The following is a 17,913-nucleotide window of genomic DNA, read 5'->3' on the forward strand; positions in this document are numbered from 1 at the left end:
CTGCACTTTCAGAACAAAAAAATATTATTATTGGCAAACAAGTCTTCGTGCATAATAATAGAAGCTATGGAATGAAGCTGTGACGTTGGTTTCCCCTGCTACTGCAGCATCTTGTTTTTGAGGGTGGTGTGTTTGTTGTTGCTTCTGAGGGTACGTTGTACATGGAATATCAACATTTATTCTCTCTTGAGACATTTTATTGGGAAAGCATTTGGTACACTTAGAATAAAGAAAATTCCCGTCAGTTCTGTAATGTTTCAACACCAAAGGGAGGGACAAATGTTTTGTAGCCTTGCCATAAACAGGTGTGGAGAGGCTGTCAGCAACAGATTTAAGACCTGAAAACTATTTAAGGACTGAGAGATGTAATCCTTGACTTTTGAAAAAGCTGTCTCCTGTAGAAATGCATATGAAATTAAATTTGAAGTGTGGAATAACACAGTGGGTTAGTGAGGTGTTGGGACAAGGTGTGTTTATTGTCTTTATTGGTCTGGACGAGGGGATTGAGGGCACCCTCAGTAAATTTGCAGACAACAACAAATTGGGCAGGAGTGTGGATCTGCTGTGGGGCAGGAGGGCTCTGCAGAGGGATCTGGACAGGCTGCATCCATGGGATGAGGCCAGTGGGGTGAGGTACAACCAGGGGAACTGCTGGGTCCTGCCACTGGGTCACAACAACCCCCTGCAGCTCCAGACAAGTTTTAAACTGAATATTAGGAAAAACTTCTTCACTGAAAGGGTGGTCAGGCATTGGAATGAGCTGGAATCCAGGGAATCATCATCCCTGGACATGTTCAAAAGCAAACCTGTGGATGTGGCACCTGGGGGCGTGGTTTGTGGTGAACATCAGTGGTGGTGCTGGGTCAGTGGTTGGACTCGATGATCATTTCCAGCCTTAACAACTCTGTGATTCTATGAGTTTGCGTTGTAGTTTTTAAAGATACTTTTGAATACCCAATATTTGGCAGTAAAGAGGCAATGCTCAGTTCTGCTTGCAAGGAAAATGCTTCTTTAATCAACCAATTAAATGAAGCGCCGGCTCACAAAAAGTAACAAGCAAAGACATTTAATTATTAACAGGTTTGGTTTTTTTTTTTCAAAGGGAGAGCTTCTTTAGCTCTCTTAGTGCATGAGTCTGTCCCAATATCTATTCTCATACCTCTTTCTGATGGTGCCCATTGCATCAAAGGCCAGTTGCATATATTGGCTCCGGGTGCCTTTATGCAGAGTTGTCAGTTTTGCCCTGTGTGACTTTGTATTGGTGCAAAGCTGGGTTTAATAAATGAAATGCAAATGACATTGTGAGGTCTCAGTCTGGCAGAACTGTACAGCTGAGTAATGAAAAAAAAAAACCCTAAACAATACCAAAAACTGAAGTATTTTTAATAACTGCTTCTGCTGTGACTTCCTTCCTGCTGAACAGAAAGCTGTGGTATTTCTAAATCTTCATGTAATGTGATAGGCAAGTCCTGCAGGGGAAAGACTATGTAAAAAAAAGTAAAACTTCCTCACTTTTTTTTGCATTGCACTCATCACACCGAATCTGAATGGGCTGCTTTCATCACTTGCAACTTAAAATAATGACTCAAATAGTGTTGAGTACTGTTCCTTCTGTATAACTCCTTATCTGAAAAAGGAATGTAAATGACAAGGTCAGCTGTATGAGAAGAAAGCATAAAGTTGCTAAGAGGGAAGTTGAGTGACATTTAAAAAAAATAAAAAAGTGGTCACTCATCCTTTCATTAATTATGTTCTTTAATTAATTTTGTTTTGTAAGGAGAGCATAACAAAGGTGTCATTATATTGTCAGGAGCTGTGCTCGCCGTGGCTTCTACTGTGGTTAGTTTTGTCTTTCACTTCTATTCAGACAGAAATGGGTATTGCTACTGTTGTGGAATATTTGCTGTAATGATCCAGTTTTTATGGAAGTTTGGGCTTGGTGTGGCAGCAACAGCGTCAACATGTGGAAGGAAAAAATCGACTCCCATCTGGCAGATTCTTCTGTCTGTAAAGCTTTAGAACAGAAGCGGGATTAAGGAGTAATGTCTCTCACCTCCCAGATCTTGTGTTTTAGGAAAAACGAGGAAAAATGTAAGTATGCTTTTTTTCCATGTTTTTAATGCAATGATGTCCAACTGGATCTTTCCTGACACTTTTTTTTCCTCAAGAAAATCCATGGGACACTACTGCTGCTGACTTCACCAGACAGTTCTGCTGTGCTGCTGCATCAAGCACAGAAACAGGATGAGTCGTGCATGTGCTAAACTGGACCATACTTGTTCCTTCTGTCTGCTTCAATATGCCTTCTTCAGATGAATGAAGCTGCCTTTGCACCAAAAAAAAAAAAAAAAAATTTTGAAATAACACAGGTGAGCTGGGCCAAGTCACTGTGCTGATCTCTGTGCATAGACCTTGCAGCTTCGCTTGAATAAATGTTTCCCTGAATGTTGTGCCCTTTATTTAATTCCTTATCACCCTAATTTTTGGTTTTATGAAACAAACCCAACAGCAGTACTAAGAATAACAACTCTTTCTGGAGTATCTCCCAAAGAAGGAGAAGCAGTAACAGAGGTTGGAAGAAAGATTACCTAAAGTATGTGTGTAGGCATTAAAACACTGTCTGACAGCATCCTGACCCACCCAGATTTGCTTTACTTCTGGGCCCCTGGCCAGCAGATTTTTTCCTACCTAGAAACTCTGCTTAAGTGCATGTTCAGTCTTCCATCTAAATAGTTATTTACCTTTGGGAAGAGGTATAAAAAAAATAAATAAATAAGCACTACAGGTTTTAGGCTATCACAGATTTTGTGATATCCATCCCTTTGGAGCCTCGTATAATTTTCCCTGGAAGAGAAGCAGTTATTCACAGCCACACATGACCAACCCCAGCCTTGTTGTCAGACTGATGAGTGCAGATCTGCAGGTTCATGATTTTCTTACACACCTTGGCTTGTTGTGTAAGCAGCTTTCTGTTGGAATGAGGCTGTTATTGCTTTATATCCCCATGATTCTCCTATCCCCATGATTCTCCTATCCCCATGACTGGCAGTTACAAAGAACATTGTTAAATAACATGCTCACAGCTAGACTGGTCCACAGACAGAATAAAGAAACTTAACAGATTTGGCTCTGTGTACTAAGCTTTTTTTCCCCGCACAGAGCACACACAAAACATCAAATAACTTCTTGTCTGATGGTAAATACCCATAATACCTTCAACTTTATGAGTAACAAATTATTAGCCTTCCTGCTATGTCTTCCTTTTGATTTTCAGTTCCTGCAGGGTTTGGAAAACAAAGCACCTGGTGGTATTGCCGTCCAAGCACATTTCTAAGAAATTCATCTGTTCAGAGGGGCTTTGTATCAATTTCTCATTCTGGCAGCATTTGGTAATGAGATTTTGTGTAGTTATTTTAAGTAAGTCTGTCTACATAAGTGCATCTCTTCTGGGAGTGAAGAATTGCTGAATGATTTGGGCATAAAACCAAGGGGAAGTAGATAAAGTCACCCAGGAATAAGGTCTGGTTTCTACACTCCAAATTCAATTTGGTCACCATAGAGGGCTGTGTGTCAAATATTTTAAAAGGTGCTTCAGTGCAACCATGAGAGGTCAGGGTTTGCACAAGCTCTGCCAAATCCTACCTGTCAAGCTGGAGTTTCTGCTGCTCTAAGATAATGCTGTTCTTCATGCAAGATGAGTCCCTGCTTCCTAAAACTTATCTGATGATCTCATTCATTATGTATGCAGAGCTTTCCCTATACAAAAGTAAGCTGTGGAGTTAAATTCAGCTTGGTGTAAGTGCAGGGTAAATTGGCTAAGTTTGAATTCACACCAGCAGAATGTGCACTTCAGTGGAGAATGTGGTGCCTAATTTGTTGCTTCTGCATGGAAAAGTTTTTTTTTTTTTTTTTCCTGAGTGCTATGTACTGTAATACTTTTGATAGGAAGATTATTGCAATTTGTCTAATTTTTCTCTTGCGCATGTTCAATTCATAACTGAAGAATCTTCCTCTCAGACCTTCCCTGCCAAATAGGAAATGGGTAAGATAATTTCCTAATCACTTTGTAGCATTTAAATAATGTGCCAATTTGTAGAACTCATTGCGCACATATTTTAATAATGAAAACATTGGTATAATGGACCTGCAGATAAAATCAAATGAGGAAATGCCATTGCTGTGCCTTAGGAAGCAGAAAGAAGTACTGGTTGCTGTCCAGCTGCCTAAAGAGCTAGTACTGTAGGAACAAGAAATCATAAAAACAAAGCACTTTTTAAACCTGTTTTGCATTGTTAATTACCATAGTTTAATACTTTAAACAATAAAAAAATTTGCATCGCTTGATGATGCAACAATTAACATATTTGCAGAATCCATAGGGTCCCTGCTAACTAAACACATTTGGCAGCTTAGCAAATGTCACAAATGACTGCAGCACCCATGACTTGAACTCGAGCAGTGATTTATCCCTCTGCAGTCAGTCTGTAAATTCAAATAGCACGTTCCTGGGCACTGGATGCTGCCTGACCCCAGCAAGTCTGAGAAAAAACATCTTTAGTGCACGGCTCCTGCTCAGATCTGCCCCAAATCAAACAACTGTCTCCTTTGAGCTCCTTTTGAGGGGCTGCAGGCCCAGCAGGGACTGCTGGGTGGAGGGGACGTTGGCAGACTTTGGGATGAGGAGCATCACCCGCTGATTGTTCCGACGCCACTCGTTGTACAGCCGACAGTGGTACCTGAACGACACCTGGGGACAGAAGGTACACTGCCTTCAGTCACTGTGATCCTGCAAGGAGTCAGCTGGGGCTCAAAATACCTTCCAGTGGGACAAAACGGGCAAAAAGTGGTGAAAAGAGAGACCTGCCATGTGGATGGCTCGTGCCCCGAGGTGCCACAGCAGAGGAGAAAAGCAGCCTGTACCTAATTTACCTCTCATTCCCCTTTTTCACAACCTGAAAAATCAGACCTCCTGCCTCTGCCCTCCCAAGAGCTGATGGCACACATGGAATGAGAATTTGGGATATACTCTCTTGCTTCAGGTTGCTAGGTTGACAAACAGTGTACTTGTTTGGATGGTGGAGGCTTGCAGGCAGCTGAAGACAGGGCTGTGTGTTCTACCTTGTAAAACTTTACTGTTGAATGCATCAAAGTTGGGATTGCACGGAGGCAATGAGCTGACAGTGTGCGTGTCTCAATTTAGATTGTCTCTGAATTTTTTTTAAATTTATTTTGTTTTGTATTTTAGGTTTTTTGGGGTTTTTGGGGGGGCCTGGGGGGCTGTTTGGTTTTTTGGTTGGTTTTTGGGGGCTTTCTTGTTTGTTTGTTTTGTTCTTTTTAGCAGGTAATTTCAACCTTATTGTGGAAGAGAAATGTGTGACTGCTGTGGAGATGCAAGATAGCTCGGCCTCATGTTTTCAAAAAAGTAGTTTGCTACTTGTTTTAGTGGCAACCAAGTGTTGTGGGAGTTGTAGCTGTGTAAGAGGGTGTATATGTGCAGTTCCAAAAAAAACCCAAACAAAAACCCAACAAAAATCAACAACAAACTGTGAATTTTGAGGGAAATGTGCCACATGATGATTATTGTGTTCTTGAACTATGGGCAGGAGTTGACCCACGCACTGTGTCCTTTCCTTATTGCAAAAGGGCTGCTTTTAATGGATTAAATTTACCTTTCAATAACGCCCTACCAGGGCTAAAAAACCTCTTTTTTTTTTTTTTTTTTTTTAGATCTTTTTACAGCTGTCTGAGGGAAACCTATAAAGCTTTGGTTTACTAAGCAGTTTTGCAAAGATTTCAGACTGATCTTCAGACTGATTCCCTCAAATTTCAACCTCTATTCCTAAAGCATCCTGCATCTTCTGTTTCTGTGGAGCATTGTGTCTGAAGGAATATGAGAAATCTCAAAAGACACTGGAGGAGCAGCAGAATCACTTGGTGTAGTGAGGAGGTTAAAAAAACACCCCAACATCTGCAAGGGTGGGTGCCCTGTGGAATGCAATGACAGCTTCAGGAGAGTGAGCTGGAGTTCAGGTTGAGTTTTCAAACAGCAGAACATGAAGTTCTTTGAGTAACAGCTGCTTTGTTAAACCAGGCATGTATACAACACAAGAGAAAGCAGGTGTGGCCCTGAATTCTTTGTTTAAATGCCAATCCCCTTTTTTGTGTCTGGAGCTTTCTTCTTGGGAGGACCAGGCACCTCTTCTGGTGTGTGTAAAAAATACAGAATAAAAACCAACAGTGTTTTATGGATCACTTCTCTGTTTTAGAGGGAGGGAAAAAACAGCTTCTGGGATGCTAAAAATAACATCCCTCCTGTTCACTGCTCACTGGGATAACTGTGCTGTGTAAATAATCTGTATGCCAGCTTCTGCCTCCAGAGAAGGGAAGCTGATTTATTGGAAGTAAAATGAAGTTTTTAGTTCTCTTAATTTTCGCAGGACCTAAAGGAGTATTGTATCACTGTGTATGTAATGTACCCTGCAGCACCCAACCTATTCCCTGCACAGCCACAGCCATGTAACAGGATTCTCCCACTTCCAAAAGAGACAAGGAATATGCTGCTGAAGAATTTGATGGAATTAACTCGTCTGTGTGTGGGACCATTCCTTCTTGCATGACAAGGGGAGCCTGGAGCCCTCCCCAAGGCAAAACCAGTCTGGGGCTTTCCTACATCACTGAAGGGAGGGTTATTTTGCCTCCCAGCTTCAATAGTTTTGTGATTCAGTCCCCTAAAGGCCTTCCTTGGCCCATCTATCTCCTACTGCCCCGAATAATAAGTTAGAGTGGAATCACAGCTGTCCACAACTGAGTGGGCATCAAAGATCCTGAATTTTGATTAAAACAAGCAAGGTGTGCATTTAGATCAGGCTCACTGTCACTGTCATGTTCTCCAAGAGCCAGTAGCACATTTCTCTGTGTACTTTTGAAGGGGTAAAATTTATAAAGTGAATAGAAGGCATTTTTGCCTCTTACTCTGCAAATCCAATACCCAGGGATAGGGGCCAAAGCTGAGATGTTGCAGTGGTTTTAATAAGCAAGGTTGGATAAGTCCATTTGTCATAGCTAATTAAATCCAACAAAAAAAAAAAAAGCCTTTTACAACTTCCAACAATTTTGGTGATGGTGAAGTCTTCTGTGGGTAGACAGGGTTTCACTGTCACAAATGTGTGAATGAGACGTTCCCTTTCGTAGCTTTCTTGGAGATACTTGTGAGGAAGTGTGGGATTTTTGTGTTCCCCCCACACCCCCTTTTCCTCATCTCTCAGTGCAGGGGGTTTCTTGCTGTGGGCTAGATCTACTAAGGCAGATTTTTAAAGGTGCCAGCTCCTCAGTAGCTTACACAGATCCAAATCTGCTGGAAGGGGTCTGTGTTACGGTATTGCCACAGCCAGTGAGGGCCAGAGCTGTGTGCTGGCCCTGTGGGATGTGGCCATGCCAGCACCATGGGCAGGATGGGCTTTTCCTGCCCCAGCAACACAGCCTGGCACCACCACAGGAGCACTGCTGCGAGTGCACCCCCTCTGCACCCACCCTGCTCTTCTTCCCCTTCCCACACCACACGCAGAGCTGTGAAATGTCAAACAAAGCAGGAACTTGGGGTTTTCAGTGAACTGCTAGGCCATGGCTTGATAAACACCCATTCTGGCAGCTGTCCCCTATTTTCCCCTCGTTTCTGCTGGGCCAACATCCTGTCAAGGCGCTAGGGCCAGAAAATCGTCTCAGTTTAACAACTTGACACAGAAGAAGGATGGAATGGCATGCAGGTGGCTCATGCTGGGATGCAGGATGCAATTTAACCTGCACTGCAAAAGCAGCTCTGTTTTTACAGAGCTGGGCACATGCGTGTTCTGCTGCAGACCTCCCCCAGCACCACGAACTAGAGGAAAGGCACAGGAAGCACCCACATCCTGTACTTTTGAATTGTAAAATTGGCAAGATGTTGCATTAGAATAAAATCTGAATCCTCTGTGGCAGCCAAGTTGTTCACCTAAATCTTTTTTTCTTGTATGCTGTGCCTTCACCCTTTGCACATCATATTTGATGAAACTCCCTCCTGTAGCATCTGCCTTGAACTCCTCCATGCTACTTCCCTGTCTCCCTCTTGCTGTCCCCACTGGTGTTTGGGATTTGAGAATCCTTACCCTGAAGCAAACTTTCTGGTGTTCCAGGGAACTGGAATGGTGTGGAAACAAGAGGTCTTTTGCAGATGCAGCTCACACTTACCAGCACAGGAGGCAAAGACAAGCAACGCCCCGTGCAATGGTCTAGAGCACTCTGTGTGTTTAATTTTCCCGTTTGCTCTTTCCCTTATTCCTGTGAGTTAAATAAAATCCCCAATACTTACTAGGGTCCAAAAGAGGTAAATAGTGAAGAGTGCCACAGTGAGTGCAATGAGGCCGACAGCTTCTAGCCTACTACTAAAGTGCAGGTGGTCCACGGCTCCTCGCAGGCACAGCCAGCCAGAGACAGTCGCCAGCGGGGTGATGAACAAAAAGCACACCATGTCCCCAAAGAGAGTCCTCTTCTCGTGCTGGGGGCCCGGGTTCCTCAGCCACTGCAGGCAGAACACAGACAAAGCAAGTGTCAGCACAGGGAGGATGTTCTTTTGTCGTTTGCAAAGCACAGACCCACCCCTTTGAGGACTGAACATGGACCACACGCAGGATGTGGCTGTGGATGTCCCTGGTGATGACTAAAGGTTTTTAGCTTTTTCATGCTAAATTGTAGATTTTTAATATATAGCTGTATGGTTTCTAGTACTTTGCCTGGACTCTCTCACATTTCAGAATAATAAGCTAACCCTTTGTAACAGGTTCTTCATATTCTGTTTAGTTGTACCCTCAAGGAGACAGCTTCTAACAAGGATACCTTGTTTTTCACCAGAATCTGAGAGATGTAAAAAGGTATAGGGCAAGCAACCCCCTGGACCAACTCCAAGGGACAGACCCTGGGGCAACTGGTCTCTAACTGGATGTACCTGCTAGATATACTCATTAATTTACCTTATAAAAATTGTAGACATCCTGTATCAGGCATGTGCATACCTACACTTTGTGCACCTGAAAGCGTCCATTAAAGAGCTGCTTTTTACTTTACCACACTTAACACTGTTTGCAGGGATTTTCCTTTGTTTTTAGGCAACACTGGAGACCTGACTTTCTCCCCCTTGCTTCCTGCTGGCGTCCACCTCTCTCTGTACCCACCACATCATTTGTTCAGCTGTGGTAAGGGCTGCCTTGAGAATGGGATGTGTTTAGTGTAGTGCAGCTCCTGGCATTTGCCTGCTGGCTTCTTTGAAAAACTCCCTCCTTAATGTGCAGCGTGCAGAAAATGTTTTAACATTTTGCATGCTATTTTAGGATTTTTGCTTTACATTCAGCTCGTAATATTCGCAAAGCCATTTTCAACTTGTTTGCAGATACCCACATTTAAGCAGAGTTCGAGGCACACAAGGTTATTTTTATTAAGAGGATATTAATCCTGTGAAACAGAGTGCCTGAAAGTCAGCTGCTGAAGCAAAGGTTAGGATTGAACAGCTATCAAGCCCACATGCCCACATTTCTATAAACAGGATTTGAGAGAGCAGAGGTGAAAGAAGTTCCTACAACAGTACATTGAGGCCTTTTAATTAAAATAAAACCAAAACCTCGTCACACAAGTCAATATTTGAACAGGAAAACTACTAAGCCCTGTAATTTTTGCCAACATGAGCTGTAGGGTTTGGTCAAACCTGCTTTGCAGCATCCTTTTATGGGTTTTTGGGGCCAGCAGAACCAGATGAGGCTCGTGCATCCTTAAACTCTTTGGTCGTCTTGTTTCTCCAAGCATGTTAAATGTGGCAGTAGAAGTCCTGTCCCTTTAGCTCCAGAAACTGAGGCTGAGGAGGCAATTTCATCTCTTCACGGCTTAGTGCCCTAATTTCTAGCCACCTTCTTGGGTTTTGTTTGGTTTTGGGTTGTTGTTTTTTTCGGTTGGTTGGTTGTTTTTTGGGTTTGGTTTGGGTTTTTCTGTTCCTCCCTGTTACAGTGCTGCAGCACTGACTTGAAGGAGCAGCAGGACTCAGAAGTTTTGTCGAGGACAGTGTGCCAGGTAAGGAATATTTCTCATCTAGGTATCCCACTCCTCTATTATTTTCAACCTCTGCTTCATCTTTTCCCAATTTACCCACACCATGAAAACAAATGCTGCACTTATCTCTCCATGTTTGTGAAAAACAGTCAAGAAATTGAGTGCAGCCAGGAACTACTCTGGCACTAGAAGAAAAGACACAAATCAGTAGACAAGTTTGCTTCAGCCTCACCATCTCTCAGGTGGAAATAATAAATAATCTACTTTCTTTTTTCCATGAGGCTTAACTGCAACAGAATGACTCAGGAGCCAAAGATCCATCCTCATGTACAACTCAGGAATTTAGAACACGAAAAATATGTTCATAAATGTTTTTTTGAAGGATGTAGGCTTTTAACTTGCTTGAATACTTCTGAAATGCTAAGGAAGTGCAAAGTGCTCTAAACTAGCTATGTATTACTGTAAGTAAGAAGTTGTAAGGGAAGGTACCAGTTAAAGAGGGGGGTTCAATACTGACTTTTTCCTTTCCTTAACCAGGAAAGATAATAACCAGCTGTGGAGAGTTCACTCCAACAAGCAGCTAAGCCCCCACACAGCCATTTCCTCATCCCTCCACCCCATCAGTATGAGGGGGAGAACAGCAAGGGGCTGCAAGCAGTTTTCCTCAGCAGAACTTGTGGAAAATGAGGAGACATACAACTACATTTGAGCATCTCTTTATTTTACTGTAGCTTTAAAGAAAGTGTTGAGAAGTGAGTGAAAGTCTCACACTACTTTCCTTGGAGCTTTCAATCCATTTACTTAAAAACACCCCCAAGGGTTTATGCACAGCCATTCTGGGTTATATCTGTTTGCTTCTGAACAGGTCTGATTCCAACCTTCCCCTTGTTCCATTTCCACGAGTCCCTGCAATGTGAAACCACCAAGAAAACGAGAGGAACTGAAAGCACCTGAGAGTAGAGATTGTGCTTTTAAGGGTTTTAAAGACTTTGCAAAAAGGTTTTGTGGAAAGCACTTGTTTGGAAGGTGACCTGGAAGAGAAATGCCGAGCACTTGTATGCTTCTCCTTGACCCCAACAGGAATTGCAGGTGTTCACCACTTTCCCAGGACAGACTTCAAAATTTTGGCACCCATGCAGCTCAGGGAGGGCAAGAAATGGTTCCTAGTTCTGAGCAAGGAGGAAGAAGACCAGGAGTGCAGGGGAGGCAGCATACCTGTCAAGGCATGTGTTATTATCCCCACATTACAATTGTCACTGGACACAGTGCAGTGCACCTGAATTAACACCGCATTTTTCTGTGTGCCATCAAACTTGATTGAAAGTTTGAGCAGATTAAAATGGTGTGAAACTGCTTCACAGGCTGATGGCTCCCTGCTCCTTATGCCTTGTGGCACATGAACAAAGAGTCAAATCCTAGCAATTCAAATATTAGATGAGGCTGTGACAGGTAAGAGTAGTATTAAATAATAAATAAAGCCATCACCAATCTACAGTCTAACCTCAAAAAGCCAGAAGGATTTCATCAGCAAGCTCTGAAGTATAAGTCAAAAGCAAAGATTAAGCAGTTTCAGTGGTTGTACAGGTTTCAGTCACAGCACTTATTTTTCTCCTGAAGTAGTGCACACCTGCCTAAATCTGCATCTGTTTCTAGGTTTCAGTCATTTGTTTTGGGAATGGAATGGGCACTGTCAAGTTAACTTTACAGCTAAAAAGCCAAGTCAACTAATCCTTTTGTACAACTCATAGCCACACAGGGATCCTAACAAAGCCCTGAGCTAATTAATTACTGTGGCAGTATGGTATGGACTACCCTGCTGGCCAAGAACGAGATGTAAGGCCAGATGAAGCTGTCAGATCTGCACTGTGAAACTCTGAAATCTGACCCATTAAAATGTGTCAATGTGCCCAATTATTTCTGCAATAAATGGAGACTCTCAGAGTGATAATTTCCATTTGGGGGAGGGAGAAAGAAAAAAAAGAGGTTATAAAAAGTGTCGTGTTTAAAGTAAAATGCTGGCCTGCCTGGTATTTTGTGAAGTACAATCTTAAAGTGATCAGCATTCCCTGTTCCTGATCCACAGGTAGAGAGCTGGAGTAACAAGACATGAAACGAGTTCAGCAATGGCAGAAAAAATGAATTCAAGAACTTTAAGCGCAGCACCTGATGCAAAACCCAGTCTTACTGGGACAAGCAAAGAGACCATTTGAGAATACAGCACCTCAGAGGGATGGGGGTCCACATTTATCTCAGCAAAGTCATTCCCTAAATTCATCTTGGGGAAAGCCAGATGGGAGAACTGAAGGAGGACATCAGTGAATTAAAAGTGCTACTTAAGCTGAGGGACAAGGCTGCCTTAAGAAAAAATGGATAATAGTTGTCCACAAATAAATTTCGGATGAGAATCAGAAAAAAAGTCCCCATCCTTCAGAGGATCCAGCTCTGGAACAGCCTCCCAAGAAGGGCAGGTTACGCCAAAACCCTAAAAGCTGACACAGTTTTGAGAAGGACCTTGCTTACATTCTGAGAGAGATTTTTTGATGTACCACATTCGACTTGACAAAACACTGTGAGCACACCTGGGGCTCCTTCACCCCACACACGTAACACACAGAGAAAGATTTGCTGCAGTCACTTCACAAGGCAGAGCTGAAATTGGAGAAGGAAATCATTGGAACAAGCAGCAGCCAAGTACCAGAACACCCTGGAGAGGCTCAGACTCTGAATTTATCTGTCCTAACCTAAATGAGCTGCCAGCAGAACACTGCTGTAAAACACCTCCACGATTCTGAGCTGTCTCACCACTGCCAAAGGCCAAATCCTGGAAGTACTCATCTCCACAGGTCTAACTTCAATTAGATGACTCACAAATGTAAAAGTAAAGTGTGTGCACAGTGGTTTTCCTGACCAGATCCCAAGGCTACAATCTGTTTCTGCTGGAGAGCACCCTCTAGTTCTGTACATTTTTCTTGGAGAAATGATTTTAAACATTGCTGGAGTTACACCACGAAGCGGGGGGGAGAGGACAGGAAGGAATTATCTCCCCTAAATGCATTTTCCTTTGAGCTAAAAATAGCTCACTGCACATCAAAACTTATCAGTTCATTTTGTCGTTTTCACGCTGATGGCTCAGCAGGGAGTCCTGGTGGAAGCAGGCTGTACACAAGCTGAAGTGCTGGAAATTACTGTGGTTTCTGGTTTCGTGCCAGCAGCGACCAGTGGGAGCATTTTACCTTGGGCTTTAAGCACAGAAAGCCTGATATTGCCTGGGTTTTTTAGAATGTTTCTCTGGAATGAAGAACATTTTTAAGGACCAGGAGCAGCGTTTATTGCCCCTCCCCAAAAAAATTGCATCTGAACCAATTTTTTTCCTGACCCTATTTTTACTCGGAATGTCCATTTTAATGTTTTTCAGTGAAACGTTTTGAAACTTGGCTTAATGATGTGTAACTCAAAACCAAAATTTCCCAGACTAGAATGGAATGTATGCTTGTTTTCAGTGCCGTGAAACATTTTGGGTGTCTTGAAACTTTCCTGGATTAATGTTTTGCCAAGGAAAACAAACATTTGACAGTTACCTTTTGGCTGAAAAAAATATTTATGCTCCAGTTCTTGGGTTTCCTCCTTATATCAAACATTCAGTTGCTGGCACAGTGATATTGTCTTTAGTAGATGATTTTAGAAAGGCCATGGTGACAGCTCACAGAGATGTTTCTTTGCTCTCAAAGACAGAGGCCTGTGTATTTGAGAGTTGGAATCAAAATTATTTCATCTCTATAATGTTATTGTGCCAATATTGTGGCCTCTTTGTAAATGATTCTGCTCTTTCTTAAGTTTAACCCCTATTTTAACTCAAATTCCAGGGAATATTTTAATTGTGGATGTCTCTACGAACCAAGGCTTCTTTTTGAAATAGCAAAGGAATTTTGCTACATTTGCATGTTTCTGAAAGGGGAAGAATTACGTTTTCCATTGTAAGGATGGTGCATGATAAAACTTTGAAGTTTTGCTCTGTTTTGTTTTCTAGAAAGGATAAACCACAGCACAGACAGCTGGTGTTTTGCCCCATGACAAACAACACTGGCAAACTGGTGACAGGGGATGGGGAGAAGGCTGAGGCACCCAACAGCTTTTTTGCCTCAGTCTCCAATGGCAGCCTCTCCTCCCACCCTCCCGAGGGGATGGAGAGCAGGGTGGGCACTGGGGGAAAGGAAAGATCCTGTTCAGGGCCAGCTGAGGAACCTGGACGGGCACAGGTCTGGGGGACCTGCAGGGATGCACCCCAGAGTCCTGAGGGAATTGGCTGGAGTTGCCAAGCCACTCTCTGTGACACTGGAAAAGTGCTGGCAGTCAGTGAGATCCCAGGTGAGTGGAAAAAGGGGAATATTGCCCCTACCTTCAAAACGCATGGAAAGGAAGACCCTGGGAACACCCACCTGTCAGCCTTGCCTCTGTGCCTGGGGAGCTCGTGGGACAGACCCTCTGGAAGCTCTGCTGAGGCTCACAGAGCACAGGGACGTGGCTGGGGATGGCCAGCACAGCCTCACCAGGGACAAGTCCTGCCTGACCAACCCAGTGGCATTCTCTGATGGGATGACCACACCAGTGGACAAGGGAAGGACTATGGGCATCACTTACCTGGGCTTCTGCAAAGCCTTTGACAGAACAACCTTCTGTCTGAACAGGGGAGAGATGGATTTGAGGGATGGACTGTTGGAAGTGTTCCAGGCCAGGTTGGATGGGGCTTGGAGCAGCCAGGGATAGGGGAAGGTGTCCCTGCCCATGACAGGGGTGGCACTGGATGAGATTTAAGGTCCCTTCCAGCCCAAACCATCCTCTGATTCTGATACACAAAGCTCCACCAAGCAGCAATCATACAGTGGTCCATGGATGTGGTGTCCAGTTTCTGGATTACACACACTCAGCTTCTAAAACAGGATTAGCAATTATCTGCTAGTGAAAACAAATAGCAGAGCTTGCTCGGTGGCACTCTAAAAATCTATGAAAGTTCTTGCCGGTCCAATTACATAATACTATAATTTTTTACCATTAGTCTGGCTCACTGCTGTTCTGTTTTCCTACTAGCCACTTAATATTTTTGGAGATGCTTGTGTCAGTTAGAAGATTTCAGGATGTGTCAAGAAAAAAAGATTTTGTGGAATTGTGGGAAAAGCTCTGTTTCTTTCTATCTGTGTATTTTTCCAATGCTCTCATTCTGTTTTGGGTGACTGTCTTCCCAGTTAGGCAGACAAATATATGCGTTCAAGAAAACCAACAAAAATCACATTTTGCATTTTGAAACAAAAGGAAAGCAGAGATTCACTGTTGATAACACATACTTCCACACACTGTAAATGTCCTGATCTGTAAGCTCAAATATATGGGAATGAAGGACATGATAGATAATAAATGCTTGATAGGTCTACAAAAAGACAAGTGCAATAAATCGTAGCACTTCTATTTTTTTATCTTTGAAAACTGCAATCACCTTCCCCCATCTTGCTCATTCTTGAAGTATCTCTGATTGTTCATTTATTTGTCCTGGAAAATTTCCTCGAGTATTTTTGCCCTTGATTGTTATAAATTTAGGAATGAGCAGTTACAGATGTGATGGTTTGAATTAGTCTGTTCTCTGATAAGTAATTTTTTTTTTTTTTTTTTTTTAATGGGGAGTGGGTTGCTCTTGTTTGCACTCCTGCTGTCAGTACTAGAAGAAAGATTTGTGCACTGTAGCAAATCCTTGTTGCAAGGAACATAAAACAACTACTTAATTTCTCTTTAAAGGAGAAAGAACATTCTGGTTTGGTCTCTGGTTTTCACTCCATTAGGAATAAATAGATCAAAAAAAAATGCATCTTGGAGAGTTTATGGTTTTAAAACTGTGCTGGGGAGTTTATTACTTTTTTTTTTAGTACTTTTTTAAACTCAGACATACTTCTGCTGGAAATATACATGGTTACTTCAAATTCTCCCTGTGTCTTGGTCTCAGGGGGATTATTTTCAGAGCTGTAGACAACTAGGTACAAAATGTGTCTCTGTCACCTTGCCCTTTTAGGGACAAGAAAGGAAGGAGGATGGACACACCTTAATTATCTGCTCCCAGCCCTAATATGCTGTACGGACAGCTGAATTTCCTCCAAACTTTGATTTATGAAAGTTTTCCCGGTTGGTTACTATGCCGAGGAACCATTTATTTTCCTTCTGGCTTGAGGCATCATCCTTTTATAAACTACCTGCAGCAAATCTGGTGTCTCTTCATTACAGTAATTTAATGCTAATGACTTGCTTCACTGAACAGTGGAGAGGAAAAATAAGTAAAAATAATCCCAGCAGATAAAAACATTGTGACTTGAAGTCTTGCAAAGGGAATAAATTCATATTTCAATGTAAGGCTTGGGGAAGTTTTAATTTATAATGTAAGCTCATCTTAACTACTTCATGCATAGGTGTACATTTTAGAGGAGTTTTAAATTTATTTTACCTTACTGATAGAAGCTTTATAGACAGCAACACAGTGGGAAAAACTGAAGTTAATTTCAGCCCAATATTGCTGTGATTATCCTGACTTTATTTTTTCTCCTAGCCATGCTGTTTTGTTTATGGGCTTTGTATTGTTAATTAAGTATTAAAAAATAAAATTCTATTTGTTTGCAAAAAAAACAAACCAAAAAACCAGAAAAACAAAAAACCAACAGGTACCAAATCCTGGTTGTTTCAAGACAGGTAAGTAACTTACAAGCAATACAAGCCTGACTTACACGGTCACATAATACTCTTATACCATTTTTATGCCTTAGCTGGTTGTTCCCTAACATTTTATTGCAAATAAATATATTTGTACTGCCACGTTTTGTGCCTGCTTCTGTACTGAGCCAAGTGGAAGCAACACAGGCACAATATGGATATTGAAATGGAGATGATATATAACACTTACATAAAGCTTGACTAATCTTTATGCTGAAACATAGAAAAAGCAGCTACGTGGATAATACCACACATTCCTGGTGCAGATTTCTTCCTGTGGATTGGCTGCATTAAAAAAGCAGCTTGTATAAAACTGGAAGGTCCATAAAAGTCAGTAATGGACTTACTTCAGTTTGAGATTTTACTGAGCTGGTTTTGAGGTCCTTGGCTGGCTTGTCACAAGGAATATCAAATCTATGCATATCAACCACCATATTATAGGTTTCTCTTTCCTTTGGCACAGAGTGGAAGGGGTGGGTTCAGACCCTGGCTCCTTGAACTGAATTTTGCAGTACTGTGAGTGCTGAAGGAGGGGTTTAATCACCACCATAGTGCCTGATTCACGTTCCCAGTGTGGAAACACAGTTCTGGGGAGAATAATACGAGTTTAAAAAAAGAAACCAGGAAGCTTCACACATTTATTGTTGAGAGGATGGATCTGCCTGATAGACTGCGCTACCATTGCCTGCTGCTCTGGTTGGGTTTTGGGCATGAAACAGCCAGCACATTGCACATTTCTGGGGAGAAGATTCTCCTTTAGACAAAAATATACAACCTGTGGCAGAGACAAAGGAGAAGCACAGAAACTCCTCTGCTGCTTCCATGATGATGGAGACAGGGAGGAGGGAATATGGCTGAACCATCAGCCATGCCACTGATTCCATTTCAAGCTCACTGTTGCTGCAGCCTCTCCTTCTAACAGCAGGAATAAATTCACATATGACATTTATAGATAATACAAGTAAGGTATCTCAATTTGTTTCCACTGAAACAGATTTATTCCAGGCCCATGTCTAAGCCACCAGGAAGCAGTGATCAATCCAGTGAAGGGATGAAGAGAACGCATAATAGCGTGCTGTTTTCTTTTCTTTGGTTTGGGGT

The 17,913-nt window shown here is 42.4% G+C and overlaps 1 protein-coding gene across 3 annotated transcripts in view; it reads right to left on the minus strand.

The window, feature by feature from the left end:
- Nucleotides 1–17,913, minus strand: part of MARCHF3 (membrane associated ring-CH-type finger 3) — a 77,350-nt gene that overhangs the window by 18,135 nt on the left and 41,302 nt on the right. The window contains exons 5-6 of one of the 3 annotated variants that reach the window (XM_042033375.1): nt 8,345–8,554; nt 987–2,326 (exon numbers count right to left, since the gene is read on the minus strand). In XM_042033375.1, coding sequence (XP_041889309.1) covers nt 2,309–2,326; nt 8,345–8,554 — 228 coding nt within the window. In that variant the 3' untranslated portion in view covers nt 987–2,308. Of the gene's footprint in view, nt 1–986; nt 4,748–8,344; nt 8,555–17,913 lie in introns of those variants that run through there. The other 2 variants (XM_042033373.1, XM_042033374.1) reach the window with 2 other exon arrangements.

This window comes from Corvus kubaryi, unplaced genomic scaffold, assembly GCF_017639235.1.
Source record: "Corvus kubaryi isolate FWS band 111438036 unplaced genomic scaffold, C.kubaryi_AGA036_p1.0 37357, whole genome shotgun sequence".
Taxonomy (NCBI): domain Eukaryota; kingdom Metazoa; phylum Chordata; class Aves; order Passeriformes; family Corvidae; genus Corvus; species Corvus kubaryi.